At 32.5% G+C, this 12,175-nt stretch overlaps 2 protein-coding genes across 3 annotated transcripts in view; one reads left to right on the top strand and one right to left on the bottom strand.

Moving 5' to 3' along the window:
• Positions 1-1,396, top strand: part of LOC118182150 (sodium- and chloride-dependent GABA transporter 1-like) — a 98,078-nt gene extending 96,682 nt beyond the window's left edge. For both annotated transcript variants that reach the window (XM_035351463.2, XM_035351462.2), the window contains one exon: positions 643-1,396. In XM_035351463.2, the coding sequence (XP_035207354.1) occupies positions 643-735 (93 nt within the window). In that variant the 3' untranslated portion in view covers positions 736-1,396. The remainder of the gene's footprint in view (positions 1-642) is intronic.
• The window catches only part of LOC118182152 (ubiquitin-like protein 4A), a 42,835-nt gene continuing 30,811 nt past the window's right edge, over positions 152-12,175 (bottom strand). The window contains exons 3-4 of the mRNA XM_085813411.1: positions 11,319-11,500; positions 152-2,222 (exon numbers count right to left, since the gene is read on the bottom strand). Of these exons, the coding sequence (XP_085669537.1) occupies positions 2,094-2,222; positions 11,319-11,500 (311 nt within the window). The 3' untranslated portion in view covers positions 152-2,093. The remainder of the gene's footprint in view (positions 2,223-11,318; positions 11,501-12,175) is intronic.

Genomic DNA, 12,175 nt, shown 5'->3' with positions numbered 1-12,175 from the left:
TCAATGAAGAAACTTTAGCACTTTAAAAATATGCACATTTCTTATAATTACATTATAACATTTTGTATAACTAAAAATCTAACACACATTATGGTACTGCTGCTTCGGAAATGTTAGTGAAATGATAAAAGTGATTAATAAAGAAATCCAATTTTATTATACATTCAAGTTTTATTTTTTTAGATTTACCATTACACAGATAAATGCATTTTTAAATTGTAATTATAATATTTGATTAATATTGCATTACTCACAGCCAAAATCAATGTTTTGAATATAAATTGATTTTTAAAAAATGCCAAATTTCTGCATCTTAAAGTTCATATCAACGCTAATTACCTTTAAAGTCCTAACTTTATAATTCTTTTTGCATTCCTAGATTAATAATTTATGAAAGCAAACATTGTATGATGCATTAATTTTTTAAAAAACTTGAGATTTATTTACTTAGAAAAAACTTTTTTTCTTTTCTTTTCAAATGTTAAATTTATTGAATCCTCAAATATTTTGATCGCCTATGACTTTTTATAACTCCCAATTTGTCTTTCAGCTTGTATAACATGCACAGTTTTTTTCATATATATAAATTAAAATCCTTATGGATGATATACTTATTTTTATGTTACACATAATTACTTACAGAGACTTAGAGTTGGTGTGACACCAGTTCTGGACAAAGAAAATGCAGTTGACAGAACAGAAAATTTACAAATGAATGAAAAAGAAAGTGTATAATAAAAACTTCCAAGAAATTATTTACTTAAAGCCAAAGATTACTTTTTGCAAGAATGTACCTTACTTTAAGTGCGAAACTGTGATGAAAAATAAGCATTCAAGTTTTTACATTTGTAAATAGTGCTAATCACAAGATGGTGTATGCAGTGTAGCTAACATTCCTGTACGTCATGCACTTCAACTTGGTTTTTTATAAACTGTTTTGACAATGAAGTTAAAAAATCAGAAAACAATGAACAATAAATTCATTATCATCAGTCATTATATGGATAATAATGATTTTAAAGCCACTTTTAAAAGCAGTTATCTGTTTTCAAGAATTGTATATATAATGTTATCCTTCCTTCAGTGAAAAAATATTGTAATGCTCTATACGAAATTCACTAAGCTTGATTCAGAAACTTGAGAATTTTTTAAAAATGAGAAAGAAATTTATATTTATGAAGAAGGGATAACTAATGCTATTCAGATATTTCAAGAATTCTGAAAATTTCCTTCCAGATACCAAATGCAAACATGCTACAGATGTCGACGAGTTAATTTAAATATTTAAAGCATTTTAGCATTATCATCAAGTTTTTTATAATGCATGTATCAAAAATTCAGTAAACTGTACTATTGTATATATTGTTTAAAATTAATAAAGCTGATTTGTATTTGAGTTGGTGTTCTTTTTCAGCTGCAGGACAGGTGCATAAGTAACAGAAGAATATACATATACATATTTAAGTTAAGACATCTTTAATGTGCTGACGAATTTAAGGTATAATACAGCAGGGATTGAAGGACACAAATATGTACATACTTACTTCACAAATACTGTCATTCGTTAATGTTATTATTTTGAATACAACTTTAAAAAGCACAGAATAAAGAACTTTTTACCATTGTATTACTTTGCTTTAGAACAATTTATAATGCCTTCATCAATCAACTTTAAATCAAGCAAATAATAACTATATAAAATGACAGCAACAAGACAATTCTCCTGGTGGGAAAAATCTTTAAACAAAATATTTATAAATGATTACACAAAGAGTTAGCACTGAATGGTATCATTATATTCTTTTCAAACACAGACAATAAATACACTATCCCACCATTAAAAATACAAAAACTTAGAACAATGATAGCTTAAGTATAGTATTTTGAAGAACAAGAATACCAAACTTTTCACACGCCTAACATAATGAGTTTAGTAAAAGGTACTCTGAGAAGGCATATATATATAAAGTCTTAGATTTCTAGACAAAGGAAACAGTCTTGTACATAAAAATCAGCAGCAGCATACTTCAGACTATAATTCTAATGGAAAATGGAATTTTAATAGCCAAATCGCCATCGTTTAGTGTAATATTCTAGTTGTGCATCGGGGTGGGTTCTGCGGCACATGGCTGAGAATGTTGGTCTTTGTCAGAGTCCAAATGGAAGGTTGCAATACGTTCAATATCATCCAAACTGAGATGTCTCAACTGATCAGAAAGATTCTGAAACAGAATAAAAAAGTTTTTTTTTAATATTGAAAATGTCAAGCGTTTCAGCTAATTATCTACGGTCATTAGCTTTACTCTAATAAAAATTATAGACAATCTGATGAAACCCTCCAATACATATTTAGGAAATTATATGCATAAATATTCTTATTCAGGATATTAGAAAATAAAGCTATAAACAAAAATCTCTGCAGAATTATAGAATTCAGATTGCTTTTGCACGTTCAGCAATGCAAGAACGTGGGGGAGGGAAGGGGGTATGCTACAGTATTTTTTGATTAATTCTGCAAATATGATTACAAGCAAGCCATTCAGACAAAAATTGCTTAGGTTGCAAAGGAAATGACTTCATAATAGATCAAACTTTTAAATTTTAAACAAGTCCTAAATCCTTTAATAGAACCATTCAAATATGAAAGACTCACTTTCTTTGGATATTACTTACTTTTATTTCATACATATATACGTGTGTGTGTAACATTTTAAAAAAGTATACTTAAGATCTTTGATCAGATAGTTACTTTAATACTGCTTCAAGTTGAAAGTATTAAAGATGACACTGTCTTTTACTAAATAACAATATATTTTTGCTACATACAAAAAACACACTGTTTAAATGGATCACTGATACAGGAGAAAATAAAAAGATACTAAATTCAGAAGAAAAAATTTTTTATACTGGATAAAGTAATCAAACAAATCACTGAGATTTCAATAGCTACACACTTGTTTATCTTCTACAGTTTTGAAACTTTTCAAAGAAAATATACGAATGTCAAATAAATTATGATTATGATGACATTAATAAGAAAGAATTGTTATATTATTATGAAAAACAAAACTGGGACACAGAAGGGTGGTCTTTTAAAACTATAGCAGTTTATTTTAAAATATAATCAGCAGAATAAAATTCCAAACATTTTAATACATAGGTAAGTTGAAAAATAAGTTTCCCCTGTCGACTGTGGTCAAAGTTGTGTATGAAAGTCAAAAAATAGAATGAGACATTAAAGATATGACATACCTTTATTTTTCCACATAGGTACCAAGTACATTGAGACATTTTTCATATTGCTTGATAAGCTTCAAAAAGCCCTCCAGGAAAAAATCAGGGCTTTGCATATGGAAGAAGCTTTGAACGGCTTGTTTCACTTCAGTATTGCTTCCAAAGTGCCTTCCCCCGAGATTTTTATTCAAAGCCAGAAACAGATGGAAGTCCCTTGGTGCAAGATCAGGACTGTATGGCAGATGGTGTAGGCACTCCCAACCAAGAGTTGCAATATGGTTTTGCGTTGCCGTCGCCGAATGTGGCCTGGCATTGTCATCCAACTGCAGAACGCCAGATGTGAGAAGGGCAGGCCGCCTTTTTCCGAATTGCCTCTTTCAATTTCGACAGGGTGTCACAATAGCGTGTAGCATTGATGGTTCCAACCTCCAAAAAGTCCAGCAACAAAACTCCTTGGGAATCCAGAAAACTGTGAGGAGCACTTTACCTGCCGAGGGAATTGTCTTGAACTTCTTTCGGACAGGTGATGATGGATGTTTCCACTCCATAGATGCGGCCTTCGATTCTGGCATGAAATGGTGGACCCTCGTTTCATCCCCTGTCACAATCCGAAACAGAAAGTCATTGCCATCTTCATGGTAACGCACAAGATGTTCCAGGCTGACCCCCATGCATTGTTCCTTGTGTGTCGAGGTCAATTGTCAGGGCACCCATCGTGCTGACACTTTTCTGTATCAAAGAATGTCGTGGATGATGTTTTGAGCTCGCTCATGTGAGATTCCAAGTTCTTCCGCTACTTCATCGATGGTGATACGCTGATTCGCTCTAATCATGTCATCCACCTTCCTGACATTTGCATCTGTAGTAGACATGTGCGTCCCTCCAGCTCTCGGTATGTCCTCCACTTGCTGATGTCCATCAATGAATGTGCGACACCATCTCCGCACCATTTGCTTCAACATCACACCTGGCCCATAGACTTCCACGAGGCGGTTATGAATTTCTGTTCCTGATACTCCACATGCCCATTCATAGCGGATAACCGCTCTCACTTCCTCCTTTGACCACGAATTCAAAATGCACCTTCTCTCCATACCTAACGGGGCTCAAATGAGAGGCTAGTCTCCACTTTGCGCAGGCACTGCAACAACGCCATCTGCTTGATTTGCAGCGACCTCTACCCAATGGTGTATCGGTGACTTGCGCGTTTTCCTGCTATGTCGTCTTTTGCCCATAGCCGTTCAACGCTTCTTCCATATGCAAAGCCCTGATTTTTTCCTGGAGGGCATTTTTAAGCTTATCAAGCGATATGACAAATGTCTCAATGTACTTGGTACCTATGTGGAAAAATAAAGGTATGTCATAACTTTAATGTGTCATTCTATTTTTTGACTTTCATACACAACTCTGACCACAGTCGTCAGAGGAAACTTATTTTACAACTTACCCTCGTACTACTGCGAACTTTCCTCACAACTGCTGTTAGCGCAATTATTTATGAGAAGAGATTTCCGGATAAAAACCTTTTAAGTATTTCTTCTTCTTCATAAGCTCCACAGCCATTTCACAGGCCAAGCCTGTCTCTCTAAGTTTCCTCCACCTGACCCCATTTTGTGCAATAACCTTCCATCGGCTAACTCCAATTACTCTTAAATCTTGCTCGACATCATCTATCCATCTAGAGAGTGGTCTTCCTTTTCATCTTACTCCCTCAATTCTCGAAAAGGTTATCTTTTTGGTTGGGAATGCATCATCATATCTAAACACATGGCCCAGCCATCTGATATGAGATGCCTTTATAATTCTCAAAATATCATCAGTTGTGCCATACTTTCCATATACTTCATGATTATAGAGAATTCTACACATGCCATTTTGTTGTACCGGTCCAAAGATCTTTCTTAGGATTTTTCTTTCAAATGTTGATATCGGGTCTTTCTCTGCTCTGTTAAGTATCCAACATTCACTTCTGTAAATGGCAATAGGCTTCATTGTAATCTCTAAGGCCTTATCTAACTTAAAATCTAAATTAAATTTATTTTAGATTTTACATTGATTAGTTTGGTTTTACGTTGTTTTTTTAAGGCCATAGCAACATCTATTAGACATAAATATCATTCTTTGTTTCAATTTTTATATCATTGCAACTAGCGATTAATGTGTCCAGATATTTAAATTGTTTTACGGTTTCAAAGGTATAACTGTTTATCTTCAAGGGAGATAAATCAACAGTTTTATTAGATGCAAATATAAATTTTGTTTTGTCTTATTACTGATTATGCCCATCTTTCTGGCTATGTTTTCAAGTCAGACAAAAGCCTCGACCACAGCTCGTTTTGATTGCCCAATGATATCAATTTTTAAGCATTTAAGATCTATAAATTTACATTTTACATTTAAGAATTCTTTCCATATTGGCTATATACCAGCAACTACAGCTATGAAGCATATTTATACAAAGATGGTTTTGTTAGCTGACATCTCTAGTGTTACAAATTTTGTATTATGTAAATAAAATTAATGAAATTATACATAAATATGAGTATCTCTAGTATAATGAAACATGAAGAGTTTGGTGAATGACTGAATGAATGAAAAAATGAGGTAAATGGCTATCTTGCCAAATTGGCAAGATAACGGTAAGCTGATAAAGGTTTTGACTACTGATTTTTGCTGCCAAATTTCATGAGAAATAGCCAAAAATCATGAACTTGCAGATATTTAGGTCCAATCCCTGCATATCTGCAATTATATCCAGCCCTATATAAATATAACCATGTACGTCTTAAAGTAATTTCGAGAAACTGAAGACACTGGAAATTTCTCAGAGGCTGGGGGAACTAAACACCAAAGACAGCATTAGTTTAGTTCAGAGTTTAGCACACAGTATTGAGAGTATTAAGAGATCACAGTGCAGGCTTACGAGCTGAGGCTTTTGCATTGCCTTGTATTTAAACATAGTAGTTTAAAATGGTAACTACTGACTACGCTCTGTCGCACTGAGAGCAGCTGTACGAGTACTTTTGTGAAAAGTTCGGGAACTGTAAAGTGTTTCTTTTGGGAAAATAAATTTGCTATCATCAGTTCTGCGTGCATTCAATCCACTATGCATGTAAAAATTTTTTGTGTCAAAAATGAGACTGAATGGTGGTGACAAGAGTGATGGATGAGTAACTAAGACAACTGATGACAGTCTTTGCTGTATTTAAAGAAGAAATGAAAATGGGCCAAGTAAAGATTAAAGCAGGTCAAGAAGAAAGGGTAAATTATTGCCATAATAGAAAACACATTTGAGGCTGTGGAAAGAACAGACTTGGTTGAAAATAAAGCTAGAGCAACTGAAGAGAATTTTCTGCTGTCGAACAACAAATTGAAGAGTTTCTGTTGTCAAACAACAAATCAATGACAATTTCTGCCACTGTCGCCAATGAAGTTAGCAGCTTGACAAAATCCATAGTGACAGCTGGACACAATTCCGACACCTTTAACTTCCTACTTTTGTATTTTCAGTTCTCTCTGAAACTTTTCACATATGATGGAAAGTAATCCTGGGAAAATATGTAAGACTTCTTTGTTTATTTTTTTCTTTTTCTATCTTCTTTTCTTCACCACCCAATCACAGCTGCTCATGTCCACAAACTAGTACATCTGACTTCTTGTCTAGACATTTTAAACAGTCAAGTCAATTCATTGAGGCAAAATACCAATGGTTACAAACTGACCCTAAAGAGCTGCAACCAGTGCTGCTGTGCTGAAGACCAGGAGACAATAAGATGAGCAACTGTTCCACCTTTAAAACTATCAGCTGCTGAATAAAATTACAGAATATCCCAAGACATGGGAACTAAAGCTGCTTCCAAGAAAGAGAAGGGAAACTAATTAATGGCCATGGAAGAGGGCAGAGGCTACCATATATTCATAAGCTCCATTTTAAAGTATATCACATTTCTGCAGTAAGTGATGGCAGTAATGGACTTATTATCATGGGATATATCAATGCAGTTGCTTGCAATATGACTATCGATACAATGGAGCCAATGTTACGATGCTATAAAGATATGTGGCTCAACAACTGCAAGGTAAACTTACCCGGATGCAGCCCTGCATTACCCTCTAGACCAGGGGCCCCCAACCTCTTTGTCTCCAAGAGCACATTCTAGAATATCTGTGGGTTAGCAACTACCATTTACTTTTTCAAAATGAATTTATAGTTAAATAGAGTTAATAAATACATGCACATAAAAAAAAGGAAATATTTTGCATTTTGCTTTGTGCTGATATCTGTGTTGGACACAATTTCTTTTTCATTAAAAATATGAAAACTTTCATGTAAAATTTTATTCAAAACTAAAACACTTTTATTGTGATCGTACAGTGGCGGGTACATGTTAAACGATCAGCAGGCATAGTTCCTATGGGCACAGGGTTGGGAACCCCTGCTCTAGACTGGAGATAAGATTGACATTGATGAAAATGTAAACAAACATTATGTTTGAAGTGTCACCTAGCATCACATGCAGCAGATATTACAGACCCTTGCATACTTGGATTACAATTTAAAAGAAAATAAACTGAATTCTGCCATTGAGTACATAACTCTGTTTCAAATAAAAAGATGGATAAATCCGTGTACTAAGTCACAGCTCAAGGCAAAATCAGAGTCCCAGGAAGAACAGAACTTTTTACAGCATGAGAGCTACAGGACATCAATTCAATGAAGGTATCAGGGTATGGTTATGGAATCTAACTTGACAGAAAGGACTTGCTCCTAAACTATAGTCACTCTGGGATGGTCCATACAAAGTCCTAAACAGGTTGAACAAAGTTATAGCTCAGATCCATAGTCATCAAATTCTAAGCTTAAAGTTATTCATTATGACAGGCTAGCTCCTTACTATGCCCACAGTAGACAGTACTCGTATAACATGAAATAGTATATATTAAGACCATGTTTCAATGAGTTAATAAATTCATGCATTTCTTTACTGATTTAGTATTTGATTTGTTGTATGTTATTTATTGAAACTATTATTGCATTGATTTTTAGTTGCAATTATGGTTTCCTATGTTAGGGACTATACCGTTCCGAACATGCAGTCCTTTGGAAGGAGGCAATATTGTGAATTCCGTATATATGTAAATAATTTTAGTGAAGTTATTGGTTAATTTAAGTATATGTAACATGACAGGCCTTAAAAATGTGAAGCTCAGCCAGAAAATCTAGATTACAGGTGCAGGTTCATTTAACGCTGACTAAATGGCTATATCGGTAAATTGGTGAGATAGTGCCAAGGTGGCAATGGCTAGGTGGCAATTTTGTTACCAAACTTAGCAACCATTGGTCAATATTTTGGTCTGATACCTGCATAACTGTAACTATATATGCCTTCCAACAATTCGAGAAAGTACTGGAGATTTATCGGCAGCCAGTTGCAAACTATGCAAGACCGGAGAGAGCATCAGCTTAGTTTAGCTCAAGAGTACTGAGAGATCACTAGGCAAGATACGCATTCTTTCGTGTTTAATGTTCTTAGTTGTTTGAAATGATAATTACTGATTGTGCAGATCATACTAAGAAGAGCTGTAAGAGTGCTTCTGTGAAAAGTTCCAGAACTGTAAAGTCTTTCTTTTGAAAAAATATATTTTATCAAGCTATCATCAGTTCCATGTGCATTCAATCTATTATGAACCTATACGCACGTAAGAATAGTGCAATTTCTATGACTATCAAGCACAAATTTAAAATGAGTTTTCCATGTTCATTAATATAATAGAAATAAGAATAAGCTATGTATGGTGTCCCTAAAAATCCTTACCAAGCCCTGTATTTTTGCAACCATTGGTCACAGACTTATACTTCCAGTTACATAGCTATTTCAAATGATGCAAAATGAGCCAAGTAAAGATAAAAGCAGGTCAAGAAAAAAGGATAAATTATTGCCCTTTCTTCTTGATTCAAATGATTTTACATTTTCTCATTTTTTAATTTAAAAGAAAACAGTTTTATAAACATTATGAAAATAACTTTTTTATTATGTTCCTACAAACTTTATACATATTCATTCAATTTGAAATTACAAATCATATTCAGGGTAACTGCACAAATTGAAGAGCGAAATATTGTACGTAATACTGCACATAATTAAAAATGCAGTATCAAATTCAGTGATGAACATTTATCCAGATTGCCATGAAAAGTATTGATCAATGTAATTTTTTTCAAAATGGAAATTTTATTTGCTAAATTATATAGGTACTCATGTATTATGCCATCGGCCATGAAATTGTCACCAAGCGGATTAATTTAGCATTAATTATGGATAAATGAATAACACCAAACTCATAACTTCATTTCATCTGATATAAACTTTATCGATTGTCAGAAAGCCAGCTTGTTTTTATGAACAAGGATATAACTTAACTGTTACTACTGCATTTTGAAAGAAATGATTACAATTTGAGACTTGCCTATTACAGAATGGAAAACGTGGATTATTTTCAAATTTACAAAAAATTTACCATGAACCAAATGTATATTAATGGACACTATGGTCAACTATACTCAACAAAACAGAACAAGAAACAGATATTTAATCCATTCTGGAATTACCATTTAAGGTATTAAATTTCCCATATATTGACTCAGCATAGCATCGAAAACAAATTAAGTCAGTTTCTACACCTTCAGTGTCTTTTTGCTGAGTGAGACTAAAAGTAAACGTTTCAGCTTTTTGCACCAAAAAATCTACCTTCTTGCCCGGTGGCCCAATTGCTTGTTTTTGTGTAGAAACTCTAATTTTAATTGTAAAAATTGTTCTTTGAATTCGTGTCTTATATTTTTCAATTTTTAATAATGATATTTTGAGGTTTCATGTATTTTTGCCTTGTCACGAAGTGAGAACTGAATTAATTGAATGAAAAATATATCTCTAATAAAATTTGAGGAAATAAGTTTAAACGAAATGCAGGGAAAATTGCATATAATTTAGTATTTCATACAAGGAAGTCATGGCGTATACACATCAGATTTTTTAAACAAAGCTTTTCGTAAAATTGGTAGGCCGAGCAGAAATTGGTGGTGGTCTTTTCAGGCAGTGGAAAAACAAACTGTGTTGAATACTGATTTTGTATTTAAAAAAATGAGACGTCAGTTCCTTCAAAATACCGGCGAAGCCACTGGTGAAGCTTTGGTGGGATCTCCCTCAAATTTTATGATTCAATGGTAGCCAGATTTCACAGTTAAAATGATAATAGTAAGAATCTTTTATACAATAGCCCTGTTCTAGACTGGCATTTAGCACTGGTACATGGCGAATTTGTAACATTAAAAATTAAAAATATTTCTAATTTAATATATTTTTCTATTGATCTGAAACACTAAAATTTTGTGAGAATACTAACATATAAATTACTTGTAAAAATTCTGTCAGCTTACCAATTTCAAGAAAGTTATAAATTAAAGATTGTTACATACACTTTGTAAACCACAAAGGAATATCAACCAGTAGCATTTAAAGAGAAAAAATTAATTCTCTAATTATTCCAGTTTATTTATTAACCAACCCTTCAAAGCAAGTTAAAACTGACATCAATTATTCACCATTTTGAAATGGAATATGCATAAATTAAAATTTTTTAACAGGTGATTATGAAAATTTCTGAAATATAAATACATAAACTGGGAAATGGTATACAGATTAAATTTTGTAATTTTTATAACATTGATATTTCTAAATTTAAAATGTTTATATATGAATATTTACATCATTGAAAACATTCGTTAATTGGAACTAGTATGTCCCTACAAACAACTGTTGCGAAAATAAAGGCCGGATAATGACTTTTGCAAGCACAGTGCATCTTACTACTTCTTATGTTAAAAGAAAGATTTATTTTTATAAATTATGGATATATAATTTCTTATAGGTGAAAACTACTCTTAGTCATTTAATATCTGATTAGAACATAAAATAAAAGTCTCATTATATTAGAAAATAATAAATCTAATTTAGCAATTCCTGAATATTATAAATGATAAAAATGCCATTTCACATACAGTAAATAAGCAAATGAAAGCAACTCACCTTACGGAATTCTTCTAAAACTTTTTCAACGTCCTGAGGAGCAAAATGTTTTTCTAAAAATTTCTGCAACTGTTCATAAAAATCTGCAGGTGGCTGTTGAGTTGTGTTTGAAGCATCTTCTCGGATAAACAAGTGCAGTTTATTTCCTTCTACAATGTTATAATCACATAGCAACTCAGAATCTAAAATTAAAGCAATTAAACCTTCAGGTAAATTACTCTCACATTTTAAAAATGTTTACATACAATAAAATCAGCTTTACATGTTCCATTTACATGTAATCATTATATGTGATAAGTTTGAATGCCACAATATTACTACTACTAGTTATAAAAGGAATTTATATTACTTACAAGTAGAAAAGCACCCAATTGCATTACAGTATTACCTCAGTATTTATAATTAATATGTTCCAATGTTTCACATTGAATATGTGAAACCATGACAATAGTAAATATTAAGTAAAATATGATATTCATGGACTAATATAAATATGGTTAAGTTTAATTATTATTTATGCAAGTACATACAACATTTCTAACATGAAATAAATAAGAAGAAATTAATAAATAAGTAAATTAATTAAATACATAATAAGAAAGTATTCTATATATTACAATACATTATATACTGCACTATTAATTAAAAAATATAAAATGCATTGCATCCAAACATATTAATTTTTTTCTGTGCCTCTGAAAATAAGTTTCTAATATTTTAATTTAAGCTGCAAAAGACTAGTGAAAATGATAAAATAAGACTTCTTATACCACAGTAACCTCATACTTGGTGGTCTGTGAGGCATATGTGGTCCCCAAAACAATTTTACATAGCCTGTGAATATATTTCCCATAAAT

The sequence above is a fragment of the Stegodyphus dumicola genome, chromosome 3, assembly GCF_044657685.1.
Source record: "Stegodyphus dumicola isolate Sdum_Otavi_A_Nest chromosome 3, ASM4465768v1".
NCBI classification, from domain to species: Eukaryota; Metazoa; Arthropoda; class Arachnida; order Araneae; family Eresidae; genus Stegodyphus; species Stegodyphus dumicola.
Note: the sequence above shows the minus strand (reverse complement) of the source record. Positions and strands in the feature narration are given on the sequence as shown.